The 19,530-nt window shown below is 42.2% G+C and overlaps 3 protein-coding genes across 4 annotated transcripts in view; 2 read left to right on the top strand and 1 right to left on the bottom strand.

The window, feature by feature from the left end:
- Positions 1–7,229, top strand: part of crlf1a (cytokine receptor-like factor 1a) — a 22,667-nt gene extending 15,438 nt beyond the window's left edge. The window contains exons 5-9 of one of the 2 annotated variants that reach the window (XM_080414654.1): positions 1,043–1,200; positions 3,287–3,361; positions 3,666–3,759; positions 4,275–4,463; positions 6,068–7,229. In XM_080414654.1, coding sequence (XP_080270780.1) covers positions 1,043–1,200; positions 3,287–3,361; positions 3,666–3,759; positions 4,275–4,463; positions 6,068–6,084 — 533 coding nt within the window. In that variant the 3' untranslated portion in view covers positions 6,085–7,229. The remainder of the gene's footprint in view (positions 1–1,042; positions 1,201–3,286; positions 3,362–3,665; positions 3,760–4,274; positions 4,464–6,067) is intronic. The other variant, XM_080414653.1, reaches the window with a different exon arrangement.
- A 2,092-nt stretch (positions 7,230–9,321) lies between these two features.
- Positions 9,322–12,359, top strand: odf3l2a (outer dense fiber of sperm tails 3-like 2a; the record flags this gene model as incomplete). The annotated part of the gene is made up of 5 exons (XM_080414579.1): positions 9,322–9,390; positions 10,002–10,112; positions 10,194–10,307; positions 11,686–11,827; positions 12,014–12,359. Exons 1-5 carry the CDS (start codon positions 9,342–9,344, stop codon positions 12,357–12,359), a joined length of 762 nt encoding a protein of 253 aa, XP_080270705.1. The 5' UTR covers positions 9,322–9,341.
- Positions 12,360–13,360: 1,001 nt separating this feature from the next.
- Positions 13,361–19,242, bottom strand: ebi3 (Epstein-Barr virus induced 3). The gene is made up of 7 exons (XM_080413374.1): positions 18,932–19,242; positions 18,519–18,633; positions 17,894–17,993; positions 17,388–17,505; positions 16,537–16,700; positions 14,506–14,659; positions 13,361–14,278 (listed from the first exon to the last, which is right to left on the bottom strand). Exons 1-6 carry the CDS (start codon positions 19,035–19,037, stop codon positions 14,510–14,512), a joined length of 753 nt encoding a protein of 250 aa, XP_080269500.1. The 5' UTR covers positions 19,038–19,242; the 3' UTR covers positions 13,361–14,278; positions 14,506–14,509.
- Between the last annotated feature and the right edge of the window lie 288 nt (positions 19,243–19,530).

Raw genomic sequence — 19,530 nt, forward strand, 5'->3', positions numbered from 1 at the left:
TATTTTAAAGAAGTTTTTATTGGGGACAGTTAGATAACATATGGTAAACGTCATTGCATATAGTGTCACCCATTTCTTTTTCACATCATGGATCACAGTCATTGTGTCATTATGTCAAGCCGTTTCTGGTCACCATCCCTGCCGTCACAGAAAGTATGTGTGTGTGTGTGTGTGTGTGTGTGTGTGTGTGTGTGTGTGTGTGTGTGTGTGTGTGTGTGTGTGTGTGTGTGTGTGTGTGTGTGTGTGTGTGTGTGTGTGTGTGTGTGTGTGTGCATGTGCGTGTGTGTGTGTACGCGCACACTTCTGTGTCTGCAAGGAGGGTTTCCTAGTGGCATACACATTGCCCACTACACCTGAAACACACAAGAGCATTCTATTCTGGAGAGGTATGGTCGTTGAGCCAGATTGAGTGAGAGGGTGGTTTTGGAGATTTCCAGGATAATCATATACTTCTTCTAGCCAAGAGTGTTGTAAAAGCAATCATCTCTACATTTTGAGTCGTGAATTGTAAAGGGTTCGATGGTGTGCCAAATATAGCTAGCAATAAACATGGTTGTAGTGCAATTTCTAGAGCATCAAACGGTGCGTCAAACACAAGTGACCAGAAACGTTGCAACTGCGGGCAAGGCCAATACATACTGTATGTGTGAGGGTGTGAGTTGTGTGTGAATTCAGGAGATGGAGAGAAACTCAAAACTTGTTTATATTTAGAATAATTATCTTCTCCTTGTGATCTCCAAAAAAGACTAATAAAAACAAATACAAATAATACATTGTGAATAGTGTGCGTGCGTGCGTGCGTGCGTGCGTGCGTAATTATTATTATGTTTTTTCTTTTTTCTTAAATTTCTTTTTAAGCAAATAACATCCTCTAGGGGTGAACAGATATTATACTGGAGTGATATCAAGATATGAAATCACCTCCTCCTCATCCAAACAGGATTCATATGTATTTTTATTGTACAGCAGAGATTGTATTGAGGAGATATTCATGCTTATTTTAAATGTGTATCCCCTCGTCTTCTTCTTCGTCTTCATCCAGTGACCACGGATCCTCCGACAGGTGTGACTGTGAATCGTGTGGGTGAGCTGGAGGACCAACTGAGTGTTCGCTGGGAGCCCTCATCCGCTCTCAAAGACTTCCTGTTTCAGGCAAAGTACCAGATCCGCTACAGACTGGAAGACAGCCAGGACTGGAAGGTACAGAACACACACACACACACACACACACACACACACACACACACACACACACACACACACACACACACACACACACACACACACACACACACACACACACACACACACACACACACATTCTCTATTTCTTTCTCTTATCCACCCACCCATATGCGCGCGTGTGCGTGCACACTTTTCTGTCTCTCACCCCCCAACACACACACAATAGACCCACAGATACACAGAAATGAATCGAACAAGGCGGACATAAAGTGTACACACACACACACACACACACACACACACACACACACACACACACACAGATGCTTCGCCGCTGCACTGTCCCAGCTGGTTCTCATCCTCTGCCTCTAATCACCTATAATCTATTCTGATTGAGACCTGCGCTGCCAGATGAGTTAATTCTTTGGTCCATCGGTGAACTTTCATCCATCAATCAATCACACGCCTTGAAGTCCGACTACCACAGAGTGAAACAGACAGGCCAGGCCCTCTGTGTGTGCACGCTACCGTCTCCATCGCCTGCCTTGCTCTTTAGCGTCTGATGGAGCGACTATGTGTTTTATATGTAAAAAAATACACAATGTGAACCTCCGCAATCCAGATGGCTCTTCCTGGAATTCTTTTTTGAGTCCTCTGGGTATGAGAGAAGAATCTTCGGTAATTAAGAGGGAATTGCGCAGATGTAGAATAAAACCTGAGCTATATTTACTCGCGTGCCGGTGTCGCGCGCCGAAAATAGCTTATCTACAACCTCGCAGCGGGGTCGCGCTGTGATGCGATGTGAGCTTGTAAGTCTGCTAGTTTTGATCCGCGACACTGGCGCACAACTAAGTATAACTCTGGCCTCACCAAGTCTTTCCTCGCAAATGGGGACAGAGAACAAAGAGGAGTGGAGAGAGAGAGAGAGAGAGAGAGAGAGAGAGAGAGAGCGAAGAGACAATTTGAATGGTAGAGTTGAAACTTTTAAAATGAATCCAAGAGGCTTTAAGGTCTTCATAGTGAAAACAAACTCCATTTCCCTGCGAACAAGCCCTAATCATGAGGTCACGCTCAGGAATGAAGGGATCCATCTCAACTGTTAATGTCTTCAATATGGCTATAAATGGGCTCAGCGGTGACTTCTAGATTTGGCTTCCCTATGTCAAATCATTAAGACCTGATGCCTGTAATTTCTGCACTCTGTTTTCTGTTGTAGTCACTCAAGGCAAGTGTTTATGGACAGAACGCCAGGGTGAAAGTGGTTATGGGCGAATTGTGAGCTTATTAGTTTTGGAGTGTGTGCGTGTGCGTGCATGCTTGTGTGCATGTGATAATTATGTCTGTGTCTCTGCATTGTCTCTGTTTGAGTAGGACTTTTACTGTGTGTGTGTGTGTGTGTGTGTGTGTGTGTGTGTGTGTGTGTGTGTGTGTGTGTGTGTGTGTGTGTGTGTGTGTGTGTGTGTGTGTGTGTGTGTGTGTGTGTGTGTGTGACTGCACGTGCATGCATGCTCGTCTGTCTGCCTAAGTGTCTGTATCTATTTGTCTGTGACTTTGTTTGTGCCTGGAAGTATATTTTGCTGATAGTTTATGAGCGTGTGCGTGCATGCGTGCGTGTGCGTGCCTTCCGCCTGTACATCCAAATATATAGTACATCTGTGTGCCTGCCAGTGCACTTGCGCCCATGTGTAAGTTATGTGTCTCCTCAGATTCTGATCAGTAATAAGTAATCGGGAGCAGATTTTTCCCAGAGGACATGCTGCTATGTCAAATGTTTCTCTAAACATGTTGATTAGGAGCCAATAAACGATGTGGCGTGCATACTGGCGTGCATGTTGTTTATGTCTGTGCATGGTTTGCGGTTGTGTTTCCAGCATCTTGCTTCCGGCTTCTTCCTCAGTTTTCGCCCATTTGTATTCAAGATTGCGGTCAGACCTACAGCATTCAACCGCTCTCTCTTTGTCTCTCTGTGTCTTGTCTTTCTATATGTGTGTGTGTGTGTGTGTGTGTGTGTGTGTGTGTGTGTGTGTGTGTGTGTGTGCGTGTGCGTGTGCGTGTGCGTGTGCGTGTGCGTGTGCGTGTGCGTGTGCGTGTTCTTTCCCAGGTGATAGATGATGTGGGGAATCAGACATCTTGTCGATTGGCTGGTCTGAGGCCGGGAACGGTGTATTTTGTCCAGGTATGTTTTGTGTGTGCGTGTGCACACACACACACACACACACACACACACACACACACACACACACACACACACACACACACACACACACACACACACACACACACACACACACACACACACACACACACACACACACACACACTTGTGTTTGCATGCATGGGTCTTGCCTGTGTGTCTGTTTGCATGGGTGTGTGCACACATAAGTATATACATGTCCTGGTGTGTACATTAGTGGTCGTACAGAGTTTGTCTGTGTGATGTTTCAGTGGGAAACATGATAATGATGTTTTATTCTCTTCAGGTTCGCTGCAACCCCGTCGGGATCTTTGGCTCCCGCAAAGCAGGCATCTGGAGCGAATGGAGTCACTCCACTGCTGCATCCACACCCCACAGTGGTGAGCACATGGACCCACACCACACACAAGCATCTCTCCCCTTTCATCTGTCTTGTTGTCTAGTCTCATGCTACCCTTTATTCTTTTGTTCCCATCTTGAATTCCCCCCTCTCTGTCTGTCTGTCTCTCTCTCTTTCTATATACCCCTTTTCTCTCTTTTCCTTCCAAATCTTCCCTTTATGTCTGCTCTCCCCTCTCTGTTGGCATATAGAATTGAATCCATCACCTACCTATAACTGTGTTGCAATCCTTTTCTCTTGTCTCCCCTTTGTTTGCCTGCTGTAACTCAACTCTGCAAAGCGGCTGATTTACCTCCTTCTCTCTCTGATGTCTCTCTCTTATTTTATCCCCTTTTATACTCTAACCCCTCATCAAGTCACTCCTCTAACGCTACACTCTCCTTCCTGTTAGCGTGTTTCATTAAAGAGCATCACAGTTTAGAATACATCACCTATAACTTTGTACCCTCTCTTTTCTCTCCCCTTTCTCTTATCCCCTCGATCTCGACTCTGCAGAGCGACTGATGTCAGGCTCCTGTGACTCCAAGTCCAGCGGGGACTCAAATTCCACCTTGCGCAGGGAGCTGAAGCAGTTCTTTGGCTGGGTACGGAAGCATGCCTACGGCTGCAGCGGGATGTCCATGAAGCTGTACGACCAGTGGAGGATGCTAATGCAGAAATCCCACAAAGCACGCAACCAGGTAGGTAAGCATCGCTACGCAATGGAGGGAAGAGGCAGCGCAAATGCACACATAAGTGCAATCTCACATGCATGTACTGTGCATGTACTCTGTACAATCCTATGTGTCAATTTAGCTCTGAGAGTGTCAATATCGACGTGCAACTGGCACTCAGGATTTTGCATTGTGCATGCACACACGCACACACACACACACACACACACACACACACACACACACACACACACACACACACACACACACACACACACACACACACACATTCCCCACACAGATATCATCGCTCAAAAGGGAACTAACACAGAAACCACTCACTACGGAAACAAAAACTCCAACAAAAGCAAAAATGTTTGAGAAAAGCTGTGTCGTTTGGCACTGCCTACTAGAAAGCTATGACAGCTTAAGAGCACAGTCACAGTTGTGTTCGGTTGCTTCCATTCTATGCGAGCGAAGGCTGCGAAGCATTGTTGCATCGTCGTGTGGAGTTCACCTGGATGCCAAAAATATATTACATTAATTACTTGGTTTCTAAGAAAAATAAGAACCTTAACAGCAGTGGGGAATATGTGGGGTGGGGGAGTATATAATTTAGCATCATATACAGGTATGAAATATACAATAAGATCTTTATATTCTATACATAGTGTAGTAATGGAGAATGTTCAGAACTGGGGGAGCTGGAAATGTAGCTTCAGATCCATAGGATGTGCAGTAAGGCATTATACAGCTATATATTCATATACTGTCGAAGGAATATATATATCTATATTCGTTCCATATATGCTCTACCATACATGTGTTTGGGTGTTTGTTTAAGTCTTCTGTTCGTGTAGTAAAGCAGTGCAGAGACAGAGTTATGTTCCCCGCGTGGTAAAAAGAACGAGTGTTTGAGTTGCAAACACCACTCCCTGGATAGAAAAATAAAACATAAATAAAACAGAGCTGTTCTGCAATGCATCAAGTGGTTTCCTGTTCAATCTGGGCAAAATGTTTCTCATTGTTGTCAAGAGATTACAATCTCACAAATAATCCACGCTCATGTTTAAACATCGCCCTCAACTCGTCCATTTTGATCTTAATCGATTGGACATTCAGGAGTCAGATCTCAATGTGGAAATGAGGCGTTAAACCGATGTCTGTTGTCAGATCTTCCTTGGTGACTCCTCTCTCTTCTTTGTAGACAAAGAGATGCCATTGTTGTTTGACCACGGATCTCCCCACCGATCACAAGATCTGAATAGAACATCAGAAGCCCGGTGTGTCCAACATAATCTTATATCCAAAGTGTAGCATGGGCATATGTATAATATATTCATTTCCGAAGCTGAAATGCTTAAAAAGAAAACAGTATAAGCAAGCCCTCTCATTCAGACAGCAAGACAAAGGAAAATTCAGCTCATAACAGACACACACACACACACACACACACACACACACACACACACACACACACACACACACACACACACACACACACACACACACACAGGTATGCACACGACAGGGCACATTCAAATATACATTACATACGGACACATACACTAAATGCATCTCTTTTAAAAAAAATTGCGTGGCAATGATGTCTAATATGCTTTGTCTTTCATTTAGGTACTCCAAGGGGATAAGTCATAGCACACGCTACTTTATACAAGAAGTATCCGAGTCAAGACATGAGATGTGAGTGTAATTTGTGTGTTTGCCTGTGTGTGCGTGTGTGCGTGCGTGCATGCGTGCGTGCATGCGTACGTGTGTGAGAGAGAGAGCTTATTTTTGTTGGTGTGATTTACAAAGACTCTGGAAGGTCTTGAGTGTGGACTCTTCACGGACATTTGAGGACATGCAAAGACAAACTAAGGGATTTTTTTTAAATATTTTTGCTGTATGCGCCAATATGCACCTGTTTTAGACAATATGAGCACTATTTAACCTGACGTGGTGCAATTGGTGCGGCTTGGGAATGTGTCCTGGACATCAAAGAATCATTGCACGGGAAAAGTACGAGAACACATGGACCGCTCTGCTTTCTTAGGAGCTGTTTTATCCAATGTTTTTCTTTAGTCTCCACCTGGTCCTCGTTGGAATGGAATAACCAATACCACAGATGCATTATTACATCAAGGCGTGCCTGTTGTCAGCGCGCATGACTCGGACATGTGTAAAGACCATGAAAGCGGCTTTTCAAGGCGAATAGGGTTAGACGCACAAGGTGCATTCTATAGACGTGTTGGAGAGGTGTTCTAAAAGTGTTCTGGATGTTCTCCATGACTGTGTTCCTGACTCTGGAACCCCCGCCCACCCCACTGACTCCACTGTGAAGACCTTGTGGTGACTGGTGACTCAAAACTAAGGGAATGGATCCAAAGCGCCATCTAGTGGTTATTTCGTTGACTATTGAGGTGATGCTGCACAGCATCAACACCAATTTAAAGCTTTACAGTTCACTGTATTCTTGATCCGCCCCAAAAAACATCTTAGCTGTATTTGTAATCTCAAACTTGATATACATGTTGAACACACAGCTGAGTGGTTGCTTAGCACCCCAGGATTTATTTGCTTTTGAGTAACGGTATGCGACTGATGAAATGATGTTGTTGTTTGTGTAAGGAGACATTTCACTGCCTTTATTTTTGTACTGAACTGTACTGGCATATTTAAAAACTAAAATGTGTAAAGTTATGTTTTATTTCTAAGTTATGTTTAGTAGGTAAAATTTTAAATGACTGAAATGCTATTGACTGATGTTCTTTATAAAATGATCATTCTAAAAGATTGGAAATGTATTGACCACTGTGTACCATGCACACTGAAGCACACTGGACATGGGGAACATTTTGAGTATGTCTGCATTCTTTATGAGGGATAGGGCTTCTCATACTGTATGTCATCATGTCTCTTCTCATATCTCTGAGACTGTACCTCTCCGTTCTGTGAAATTCAGAGATATGAGCATCAAAGTTTTAACTTGTGTATGATTTGGTGATAGCATAACATTTTCTCATTTCTAAATGGACCCCAAAAACATTGTTTCAAAAGTGAAACATCCAACAGTAAACTTTATTAGTATATTGTGGGTAAACCATAGTTTTTTTTAAACAATAAACATGAACTTTTAAAACAATTTCCCCACCAAAATGACATGACTTAACAATGGGCATGTCACATCCATGTCGCATCCACCCTTCAATTTCCCTGTTAAAAAAACGGATAGATTAAGGGTTACTGACGGCAAACCTGTTGAGGATGACTTTAATTCCAACAATAGAAGACTTGACATTCCTGTGTGGAGCATGTGGGTCTATGTAGTTTCCCTGAAGGAGAAGGAACATGGGTAAAAATACCTTAACCCTCAGTCCTCCATTATCGGCAATAAGACTACCTTTAGGTCAAAGATTCACTTGAAACAACAACATGCATGAAATGGATATATAGTTGACAATGCCGTCATCGGAGACATATAGAGAAACATTAGAAATGGCTTCATATGACCCATCAGATTTTTCCATTTTGTTCAAATTGCAGTCTTCATCATCTCAAACTCATTGTAACCCCCTTATTCGGAGGTTAGTTCTCTGACGTTTCCTGAAGATTAAAGACATAGTTACTGTCTATTGAAACGTCCTTTTCCCGAAGTCTCACCGACTCACCCCATGTCTCACAGCAGTGACTTACATCCTCAAACATGTCCTCATGCTGCCCACTGCTTTCTCTCACTGGGGATGAAGGTAACCAAATCTGGTGAATGTGTTTACAGTCAGTGCCTGGTTGTGTATGTGTCTGTCTCCCGTTGATGACACAGCCGAGTCCAGTTACTAAGGCGGTCACCGTTCAGAGTCACTGTTGGTTAATATTTAACCAGCCAGGGTTATTTTTTTTCTTGGTCAGGGCTCCTCACACAAGGCTTTAGTTACCTCTCTCTTAAGGAATATAATTAGGAGAATGTGTAAGACAATCAGAGTCTCGTTCCCTGGAAACCAAACATCACCTCGCTGAAAGGTCATCCTCTCACAGGACAGGACATTTAGGCCTACAATGTTTCAGGCAGGATTACATTTAGACTGAGATTACTTCTAGACATCTATATGGGATGTGATACTAAAACTGCTATTATAGCAAAAGTTTACATAAACAAAAATTCATGGGAGTTTATTCGAATCCATAGAGAAATCTCTCATGATCGTATTATCATGACAAGCTTGGCTTGTCAAGAATCAAAACAGCATCACTTAAAGAGTGCAAGTTCTTTCATTGTTAATAATACTGCGTGTGTGTAGGCTATTGAATGACTAGTAGTTCTAGTTACAACATACCCACTGTAGTAACCCAAACCCAAAGCATTGGATGACAAATGAGCTACATTACATGTAACACTTACACTATTAATGTTGCAGTGATCATTTGAGTACATGAAGCAAGTGTGTTTTACATGCTGGACTCCCTGTTTCCCTCAACAAAGCACCTCTTTTGTGTGTTTTAAAATTTTGTCTTAATTCAGAGGCGTAATTTGTGTTGGCCAACAATTTCCTCTCAGATGTTGATACCCACCACCAGCAGCTCTTCTTTCTAAGTCTTTGTGAGTCTCCAGAGGCCCCACTTATTTTCTTCAATCTCAACCTGTACCCTGTGATCAGTGGTGTGAAAACCTTTTGTCCTGTGGGGACCTTCAGAAGAGGAGGTGACGAGCGGACTCGGGCGTCACTGGGGCCTCGGAACAGATAAGGTTTCCTTACCTTGTGATCATGCATAATTCAGCCCAGGAGACTGTGAGTTTTTCCTTTTTTTTCTCTTTTACTCTGGCGAGAGCTACGCGGGAGGAGGATGTACCCGAAGTGACAGGAGCTTGGGAGGAAGAGAGAGAAAGAAGAAAGAAAGAGGCTGACAGGTTATGGAAGGGGTGGTCAAGAGACGTCCCATAATCTCTGGTAGAGAGAGAGGTTAGTTAAAGTAGCGTGTGTGTGTGTGTGTGTGTGTGTGTGTGTGTGTGTGTGTGCGTGTGTGTGCGCACGCCCGTGCGTGCGTGCGTGCGTGCGTGCATGTGCGTACAGTATGTGTTTGGATACGTCCACGTGCCTATGATTGCGTTATGGCTTGGCTCTAAACCACCATGCAGTAGTGTTTCACAACCTGTTTGAAAGTTCCACTTTGTTTAGAATCCAGTTCCAATCAAATAGGATTAGAAGGTTATTATGCATAACCATAGAAAACACATAAGGAAACACAACCATGTGGATGCCATTACAGGATAAACAGTAGGGCCAAGGGATGATGTGATGTGTGCACATTATTTCCTGGAAATTAATGTATTCCAATCACCAACGTCCAGGACTAGCACGCCCAATGATAATTGGGATTGCTGTCCTTGACATTGTTGATTTTGTTGTTTGTGTGTTGTTTGTGTGTTTTGTTTTGTTTTGTTTTTGGTAGGATTGAGCAATTGAGTCTTTGCAATTATTATATGGAGTATTTTTTTCCGTGTATATATACATACTATCAATGAGTGTATTCCCTCATCCTCATTTTGGTTGTTGGTCCTCCTGATTGTTAGGTCCGGGGCCTGGTCGCTATGGCTTACCGCCAACTGTAGGCTACATCAACCATGATGTCACCAAACCCAGTAGCCCTGCCTACACCTTCCACAGTCGCATGAGCAGTGCCAGTGAGTTAAATCTATCATTTTAAACCCACTGACCCCACTATCTAACACAGTTAAATTAACACTTAACTCTGTGTTCTACAGTGGTCTCTGTGGACTCCAGCCCAGGACCTCGGTACCACGTTGGTGGCAATGTGACCCGGTTTGGCCGTGTGCAAACCCCGTCCTACTCCATACAAGGCAGAGGGAAGCGGGCAGGTGAGAGCCATGTGTGGAACTCCGAAAGACTGCAGTCAATTACTACGTTCTCTAGGGGCCCAACCGATGCCAGATTTTGGAGAGCCGTAGACCAGTGGTTCTCCAACGGTGTGCTGAGGCACACTGGTGTGTCGTGAGCCAATTCAGGGACAACAACATATTATTATTGCTGCAATACAGCTATACAAACAGTTATCCACGCTCCACACGCTCCACACGTCCCAGACTCTTCTCCCTTCTGGCTCCCAAACTATGGAATGAACTCCCCATTGCAATTAGAACTGCAGACTCACTCCCAATCTTCTGCCGTAATCTGAAGACTCACCTCTTCAGACTCCACCTCAGCCCGTAGCACTTGGCCTAGCCTTGACGACCTTGCAGGATTATGCAAAGGCTCAAATGTAACTTAGATAGCATGTTATGTAGACAAGATGCCAGGTCATTGTTGACCTGGCATCCTATAGTGTGTATAGTTTCAATGTAGGCTGATGATAGGTTCTTGGTTTACGCATGTATTAGTTATTGTTAGATTATTGAGTTTACTTTATTATTAGATTACTATTTCTATGCATTTGATGATTATTTAAGAGCGTCTGCTAAATGCCTAAACTAAAACTGTAAACTGTTATGAATTATTTTTTATCTGGTATATATATTGGTACTTTGTGTGCACTTATTTCCCAATACAGAGGCAAATTATATATCCCCAAAAAATATATTTTTAACTTTTTATTTGGCATTTGTAAATAAAAATAAACGTGACATGAGGAGTGTGACATTATTGATAACACAGGCTATTTTGCATGGATATGAATACAGGTGTACCTTGAGATTTTGCCTTGCCCATCGGTGTGCCTTGGGCCAAAAACGCTTGAAAAACACTGTCCTAGACCACCGGTTACCAATGTTTTGACCAATTTCTTTGAATGTTTTATTTCATTTAACCACTTAAACCCTATTCAATATGTTCAAAAATAGCCGATCTACTGTACATGCTCACGACGTGTTGCATCGCAATGTGTTGTTAGCTTGCAGATCTGCTATTAAGCTTTTTTATTTATTTATGTTAGCCGATAATGACTTGCCCAAAATAGGGACACTAAGTTGAAACTAGTAAAAAATCAGGACACATTGGCTGCATAACTGCAGATACCGATGTTGTAAAAAAAATCAAGCGAATCAAATTGTTATATCGGTGCGGCCCTATTGATCTCTCACCCCCAGTGAAAGAGGAGAGGAGAGGAGAGGAGAGGAGAGGAGAGGAGAGGAGAGGAGAGGAGAGGAGAGGAGCAATAAAGATGGCAAAGAAAACAATAAACAAAAAACCTCCACATTCTCCAGCTAATAATGATATGCATGTGTGTTGTTCTTTGTGAAGCGGATCAGTTTCAGACTCCGGGGCCGGGAGCTTACAGTCCAGAGAAGGCCCCACCTCTCAACGCTCACCACAGACCGCCCTCCTACACCATGAGCACCCGCACCCGATACCGTGCTGTGGATGCTGTACCTGCACCCAACAGGTGGGGTGCGTGCGTGCGTGCGAGAAAGATCACATGCACTTCTGTACTGTTATGACTAAAATATGCTTTGCTTATCAAAACATGAATCTAGAAGTCCCCCAAGTCGTGGAAAAACAAAGCTCTTACAAAAATCACCCGAGACAATTTTAAATCCACTTCCCCCTCCCACCCGTCACCCCCTATCAGGTACAGCCTCCCCAGCGTGCTTGGCCCGAAGGTTCCCCATAAGCCGTCCAGCGCCTGCTACAGCATGTTGGCCCGCAGGAGTTTCGGGTCGCCGTCTGAGGACCTGGCGGGGACCCCCGGACCGGGCCACTACAACAGCACCGAACCCGATGTCTTCCTCCATCGCCAGCCTTCCTTCTCCATGCAGGGCCGAACCAAGAGGCCCAGTTACGCCTCGCGCATCCCTGGACCTGGAACCCACAGCCCGGAGAAAGTCCACTTGCACCTCCCCAAGGCCCCGTCCTTCACCCTGGGCATACGCCACACTGAGTTTGTCACCCCGCTGGTGGTGGATGTCATCGACTGACATTTAATGTGTACACACACCATACACACACACTGTTTCCCAAACAGTGGGTCGGGGGTCCACGTTTGGATCGCGGACCAGTTTTTATGGGTCACGAGTAAATATGCCCTTTTGTTTTGTTTCCTACATTTAAAAAGATAGACATATTACTTCAAATGATTTCTAAAAAGTAAAGAAATCATAACTTTTCATCAATTAAAAACAATTCCACCATTTTTTCTAAAGTATTTCATAAATAAAACCAGAAAATCATATAATTTCCATAAATAAATTAGAAAAACATTTAAGAAGTTTGTGAAAATAGCAGATCACATAGCAGATGTTCATTTTACTCTCAGAGTGTACAAATGACTTGTAAGGGTTCATTTGTTTACATTTGTCTCAGAGTTACAAATGGATAAACTAACATGTTAACCACTTAAACACTATATCAGGGGTCTTCAACAGGGGGACCCCTAGGGGGGTCCTCAGAGATACTGCAGGGGGGCCGCCAAATCTTTGTATGATAGGGACTTTATTTTTGTATTTTTACATTAACCACTTGAACCCTCGCATCCCTATTCTGGGGGGAACATTAGCCGAAAATAGCAGATCTACAAGCTCACAAAGTGGCACAGACGCGCTGTGAGCTTGTAGAGCGGCTGTTTTCGGCGAAGAGGTTTGGGTACAGGGAAAAAACGAGCAGACCAAGTCAACCAATCAAAGGTCAAGTTTACAAAGTATTGAGTGGTTAAATGTCTGAAAATACACATTAACATGAATCCAATATGTAGTGGGGGTCCATGCTTCATCTCTCTCTCAGTTAAGGGGTCCTTGGCCTGAGAAACGTTGAAGACCCTCCTCGCACTATATACTTTGATGACTGGTGTCCCCCAGGGGTCTATACGTGGCCCCCTCCTTGTTCACTCTACACCAAATCTCTTTACCAAAAATAGCAACGGCAGCTTGTAGATCTTTTATTTTTGCCGAATGTTAGCCTATTATGACATGCCCAGAATAGGGACACAAGGGTTCATGTGGTTAATGTATATTTTAATATGTATGGATATAGAAAGTCTGGCTTTGGTCATAAAAGTCTTATTTTATTTTTTCACATTATTGAAGATACACAACACAAGTAACAATAGACCGTCCGAACAGTATTATGATAAGATGTAACATTACATTTTATCATTTAATGATAGAACGTATGCAAAGAGTACATGTTTATATGTATTTTTTTCTGAACATTCATGCATTGTTAATAAAACAAAATATCAGTAGTTGTCACTTGCATCATTTGTGCATTCAAAATGACAACAAATCATCCACGGAAAACAGTTTCTCATTATTGCCAGAGGTGGACAGTAACAATGTACGCCTACGTACATTTTTCTGTAAAGTATCTGTACTTTACTTGAGTATTTCTTGGGGACTATTACTCCACTATCATTTCAAAATAAGTACATTTTTATGGAGGTTGTTGTTACTTTTAAGCATAGCTTTGAAGTTAGCTGCTGCATTTTCTTTCTTTTCTAAAATGTGATTTGCCACAGAATTCTCACCTGGTACCACTAGAGACCTATTCACCTCGTTTGAGTGGACAGTACTGTAGAAGTCATAAAAAGGTCAGATTTGATTGCATTTCTCTGTGCTGAAGTTTTTATTAGCGTTCCCTTAGGCTCTGTGGCTCTACCAGCAAGTCGGTGTATTCATTAGGTGGTTTACTCTCATGGAAACGTGGAAAACTCTCGAGGGCAGTGGTTCTCAAGGTGGGGTCCAGGGACCCTCAGCGTGACTCAAGGGGGGTTCCAAATGGACCCTTACAGGTCTGTAACCCGGAGAACGTATGAATAGACCCATAAAAGGTCAGTTTGGTTCCATTCATACCCTCTCAGAGTTGTGGGGGTCGTTGAAATTGAAAAAACGTTTGAGAACCACTCTGCCCTGCCAAGGCAGAGTGCTGAAAAATGGGTTTAAAAGTGATTCAACTGGTCAGCCAAATGAGATATCGGCATATAAGTGATATTACACTAATTGTACATCTGTTCTTGAGGTAATTGTTTATCCCCCAACATCACAAAGGCTAATTTGACCTTTGGGATACACAAATAAGTCAGTGTGTCCAAAAACGTAGTTACTGCTCTTTGGCTTGGCAGGGCAGCACTGCTCTACTGCTTTGGTATGGTGACTTTAACAGCTTTGCTCCAATTGCTGCACTCTCCCAGGCCCAGCAGCTCCATGGAACACACCTGGACCAGGTATGTCCTGTGTGTGGTCAGCCCTTTCAGCTCCACCCTGCTATTCTCATATGGTCCCAGCTGTGGAGAGAAAAGGAAAAAAAAACGTTGAATAACAAACACTGCTATCGCTCAAGATTCTGCCATTTCTTTCTTTCTTTATTCTTTTACAGAATGGGTTCCCAGATTGCAAACCCAGTAATACTTTAAATGCATCTATGAAAGTCATAAATCGACTTTAATGACAAAATGCATATGCATAATCATAGCCTATAATTGTACTTTCTAAGGATAAAAGACAATGAAGCTCGAGAGCTTATTTCCATTGTCGTCCTGTTTGTGTGTGTAAACAGAGCGCCAGATATCTATCAACGAACAAACCCACACTTTTTTTAACTTTTATTGTTACATGGCAGCTATGTCACAGGCATCCATGTCCATCTGTTTCTCTAGTTGTAAAGGACTTGTTTTTCAGAACATTTTCACCGGATGGCAGTATGTCTGCGGGAAAGATGTAGGCCTACTTTACTCCTCCCTCAGCATTTTAAAGTTGAAGGGGGGAACCCTCACAGGTTTCGGGTGGAGGGGATGCATTGGTTTTACGTGTATCACACCTTAGACATCTCTGAACATGTCTGGGTACAATAAAGTGTTTACATCATCCTTGGCAGTTGGCAGATGCCTAAGGCTTCCAAAATGTTTTAAAAAGTCCAAGGATGCACTTTTGTTTTTTAATTCACCTCCAAACACTAATAGGTTCCATGCAGGATTTATACAGTGCAGGCCCCAGGCAAAAATAATACTTCAAAAATAAAAACAAAGACTGGACAAAAATAAAATTCCAAAATAAGAAATGAACACCTGACAGCTAAAAACAACAAAGAACTGAAACAGGCAATGCCCTTTCCCTTCCAAAGACCCTTGCACTCTCTCCTGGCTGGTATTATCTGCTTGTTAACCCAACCCTGAACTAAACGCTGCAATTCCAGCCTCCATTATATAGCAGGTGGACCATACCAAAACACAATTAGTAATTGGTAATTCAATCAACTAAAAACACAGCGTTATCTTAAACTATGACACTGTTTTACTAAACAAATTTCAAATACATATTTCAGGCGCCAAATCACTCACAAGATTATAAACATTTGCTTTATCCTAACCCATGAAACAAACACCCCTCCTTCTCTACAGTACTTGGCACCTCCCCAATCAACAAGATTGCAGGGGAGATGCAGGTGACTAACAATAAATTCAACTTCCTCACACAATTCAATAAATTGACTTGTTTAGAAACAATTGCAGTCCTTTGTGTTGTTTTTGTCAGAAGTACACATGTAAAGAAGCATGCAACACAAACACTACTACTAAACACATACTTACTAAACACAGTTCCTAATTACTGTGTATAGGTCACAGGCTGCAGTGACAATCCTAATAATTTTATAATATTGTATAAAATGCTTCCTGGGTTTAAATGTCCAAACAGATTTTGCTCTACTTAAGGTGCTACCAGTTTTAGTTCTGCTTTTATTTTTAATTAATATTCACTTTTATTTTGTGTTTGGTTTTCAACTTTATTTTATTAATACAGTAGCATATAGTGTCAAATATACTCTCAGTACAGGGCTCAGCATGATTACTTATTAGTTGAGATGTATTGATATTTCACTTTGATCTGGTCCTTACTTGAGGATTCTAGTCATGGTCAACAAACTAACACAAGTAATATACATATATATATACTTTTTAACTCTTAGTTTCCTTTTAGCTTCACTATTGTTATTTTCTTGCTGTTTTCGAAAATGGGTCTTGAGTCTTTATTTTGTTTTTTGTTTAATTTGAATTAACCACATTAACTTTGCTTTAGTAGACAGAGAATGTACAAATGGGACCAAATGGACCCCATTTTGTTCCATTTGTACACTCTCATGAACACGTATATTGGATAGTCTTACTTGAACAGTGCGTTTGGTGCCCCTGGTTTCCCACTGGTACTGGATCTGGTATTTTAAGGGGAAGATATCAAGGTTGGACCAAGTAGGGGGAGGGGCCCATTCCACTAACAACTTCTTGAAACCCACAGGGGAAACCCGCATGTCTACTGGAGGGTCTGGTTTCACTGCAAACACACAGAGAAACAGAGAGAGGGAGGAAGTGAGAGAGAGGAGAGACCGATAGAGGGAAACAAAACCAATGTTATCATTTTCCTAGAACCAGGAAGCCCAATGACAAAAAATACAATGATACAATTACAACCATTGTTTCTAATAATATACTGTATACTGTATTATCTGAACATGTCATATATTTAGGGGGTCCTCAGAGTTACTACAGGGAGGCCACCAAATGTTTGTGTCATAGGAACTTTTTTTTTCATTAACCACTTGAACCCTAGAATTCCTTTTCTGAGGGGAACATGCTGTTTTTGACAAAGAGGTTTGGTGTAGGGGAAAAAAGAGCAGATCAGTTTTCTAAATATTGAGGGTTTAAGTGGTTAACTGTCTGAAAATACACATCAACTGGAATCCAAGACTGATGACAGTGCTGTCAAACAAGTCAATAAAGCTATCTATGAAATCTATGAAAAGGTTTTATCTGCAACATATTGTTATACAATATGTGGCGGGGGGGTCCCTGCTTTATCTGTCTCTCAGCTAAGGGGTCCTTGGCCTGAAAAACGTTGAAGACCCCTACTCTAGAGCAGAGTGCCGCTCTGCTCTAGAGAGCGTCCCCTATCCTACTCTCTGCATAAAGAAGAAGGAGTATTATTATTATTATGAATACATAATGGAACTCTGGATCTCACCAATATCCTCCAACATAAAGCTTGTGAAGTTGGAACTGCTTCCCAGAGAGTTCACGGCTGTGACATTGATGATGTAGTCTGTGAGAAGCTTCAGATTCTCCAGGTGGAAGTTCCATACCTGCCGGACAGTGGGATGGGCAAACAGTGTATGATATATTAACTCTGTCATTGGACTTGGACATATTCTCATTTTATGTATTTATTATTTATTCACATACTTTTTGTTACTTATTGTCAATGTCGTCAATCATTTGTTATTACCCTTTTTTCTCCCAATTTAAGAGTTAGGCAAATCAATTCCTCCAAACACACATTTGTGTGTTGGGATTTGACTTGAAATGCTGTGTGGTGTACCATGCAAGACCTCTGATGCACAAAGCTTTTTTTTTTACAAGAGGTAGATAATGAAAGATAATAAGACAATAACAGTCAATAGCAGCTATAAAAAGGGAAATGTGATTTATTTCTACAGGATACTTAACATCAAATAATCTTTTATCCTATACCTGGCCAGATGAGGATGTAGAATTTGAGTTCAGTGCAGAGGATGAGGAGCCATCCTGGGTGAAGTTGCACTGCTTAGTGACCGATGGTCTATGTCTTTCACTGATACATGCACACAAACAGACGCACACGCACACGCACACGCACACGCACACGCGCACACACACACGCGCACACACACACACACACACACACACACACACACACACACACACACACACACACACACACACACACACAGTACATTGTGTTTGTTGTTTTTCAGAAGTGTTTTTGTACACTGTATTTTGTACACTTTGTACTGTAAGTGAGATTTGGCAATTGCAATTCCTTTTCATACTGTAGGTTAACCACTTAAACCCTCTATACTTAGTAAACTGGACATGAGTGTCTTGTGTTCCTCTCTTATTTCCCTCTACACCCAGTTTCTGTGCAGAAATTTGCCGGTCTACAAGCTCACAATGCGAGTCACAAAGAGCCACATTGTGAGCTTATAGATTAGCTTTTCCCCGCGAATGTCCCCCCCATAATAGGGATGCTAGGGTTCAAGTGGTTATAATAACACAGGTTAATGCTGTACACTGGCCTAAGTAATTTCAGTATTGCTGTTTTCTGTTGAGGGTTTACCTATAGGTGATGATGTAATGTGTTGGAACAACTTGCTGAGGCTCAACCAAGGAACAGAGAGTCTGGTTGGGATAGGCAGAGCACCGGCAATGGACTTCAGGTGTGGATGGAGCCACTGATGCCAAAAGACAGTACATGTAATTAGACCATTTTAAATGTCAATAGTTTGGATTAGTGGTGCTTATTGATAACTGGAATAATAATTATTATAATGTATTATTAATGTAACTGTATACTGTAGATAATAAAGTGGCAGGGATATACTGTAGATAGATAAACATCTACACAGAGCTACATGCTTATTTTATTATTTTTATTTATTTTAAAACGTTTTGTCAGTAAATTGATAAAAGAAACATTGCACAAAAAGAGGGGAAATCGTTTATAGTTTATTTGTAGTTAGTTATACTCACTCCTTGATGCTATAGTTGACTTCAGTAAATCCAGTCCTTTGCTGCCAAGGACACAGCTGAGGAGAGTCACAATGACATAAACACTGACACAGCCTTTCACAACCATCCTTTGTGTGTTAAAATAGCTGCAATCAAACTAGTCTTGGAGTCGCACTTTGTTTGTAGAGCCAACCTCTTGTGCAAGACAAACTCTGCTCAGAGCAATAAAGCCTTGTTCTACAATAATCTATTCTGTTTTCTTTTGTTGTTCTGTTCTACCCTGTTTCTCTCGTTTCTGCTCTTTTCTATTCCACTGTGCTTTATCCTGTTCACTGGTCTGTTCTTTGCATTCTATTGTGCTATATTCTATTTTCTATGTCAAAGTGCAGAGATAGTGATCTCTGCTTACTGACTGCTCTGCAGACTGAAAAATGCAATGGTTAACCTCCACTTAAAGAGCAACACTCGTCAGAGTGAAAGAGGAACAAACTGTATATTGGGTATTACAGGAAAATCCACTCAAGAAGAACCCACAGATTATTCCCAAAACCTCATCATAAGTGACATGCAGAAACTTGAATCCCCCCCCCCCCCCCCCCCCCGCGACCACTTAGGAAAAA

Source organism: Gymnoscopelus braueri, assembly GCF_963280865.1.
Source record: "Gymnoscopelus braueri genome assembly, chromosome: 19".
In the NCBI taxonomy this organism is placed as follows: Eukaryota; Metazoa; Chordata; class Actinopteri; order Myctophiformes; family Myctophidae; genus Gymnoscopelus; species Gymnoscopelus braueri.

Bases quoted from the DNA above. Each gene is read 5' to 3' on its own strand.
- ebi3 (XM_080413374.1), bottom strand. From the start codon at position 19,037: ATGGTTGTGAAAGGCTGTGTCAGTGTTTATGTCATTGTGACTCTCCTC. The intron at 18,634-18,931 runs GTGAGTATAACT...TTTTGGCATCAG, and splicing joins GTCAACTATAGCATCAAGGA to TGGCTCCATCCACACCTGAA. The intron at 17,506-17,893 runs GTATAGGATAAA...ACTGTCCGGCAG, and splicing joins CTACATCCTCATCTGGCCAG to GTATGGAACTTCCACCTGGA.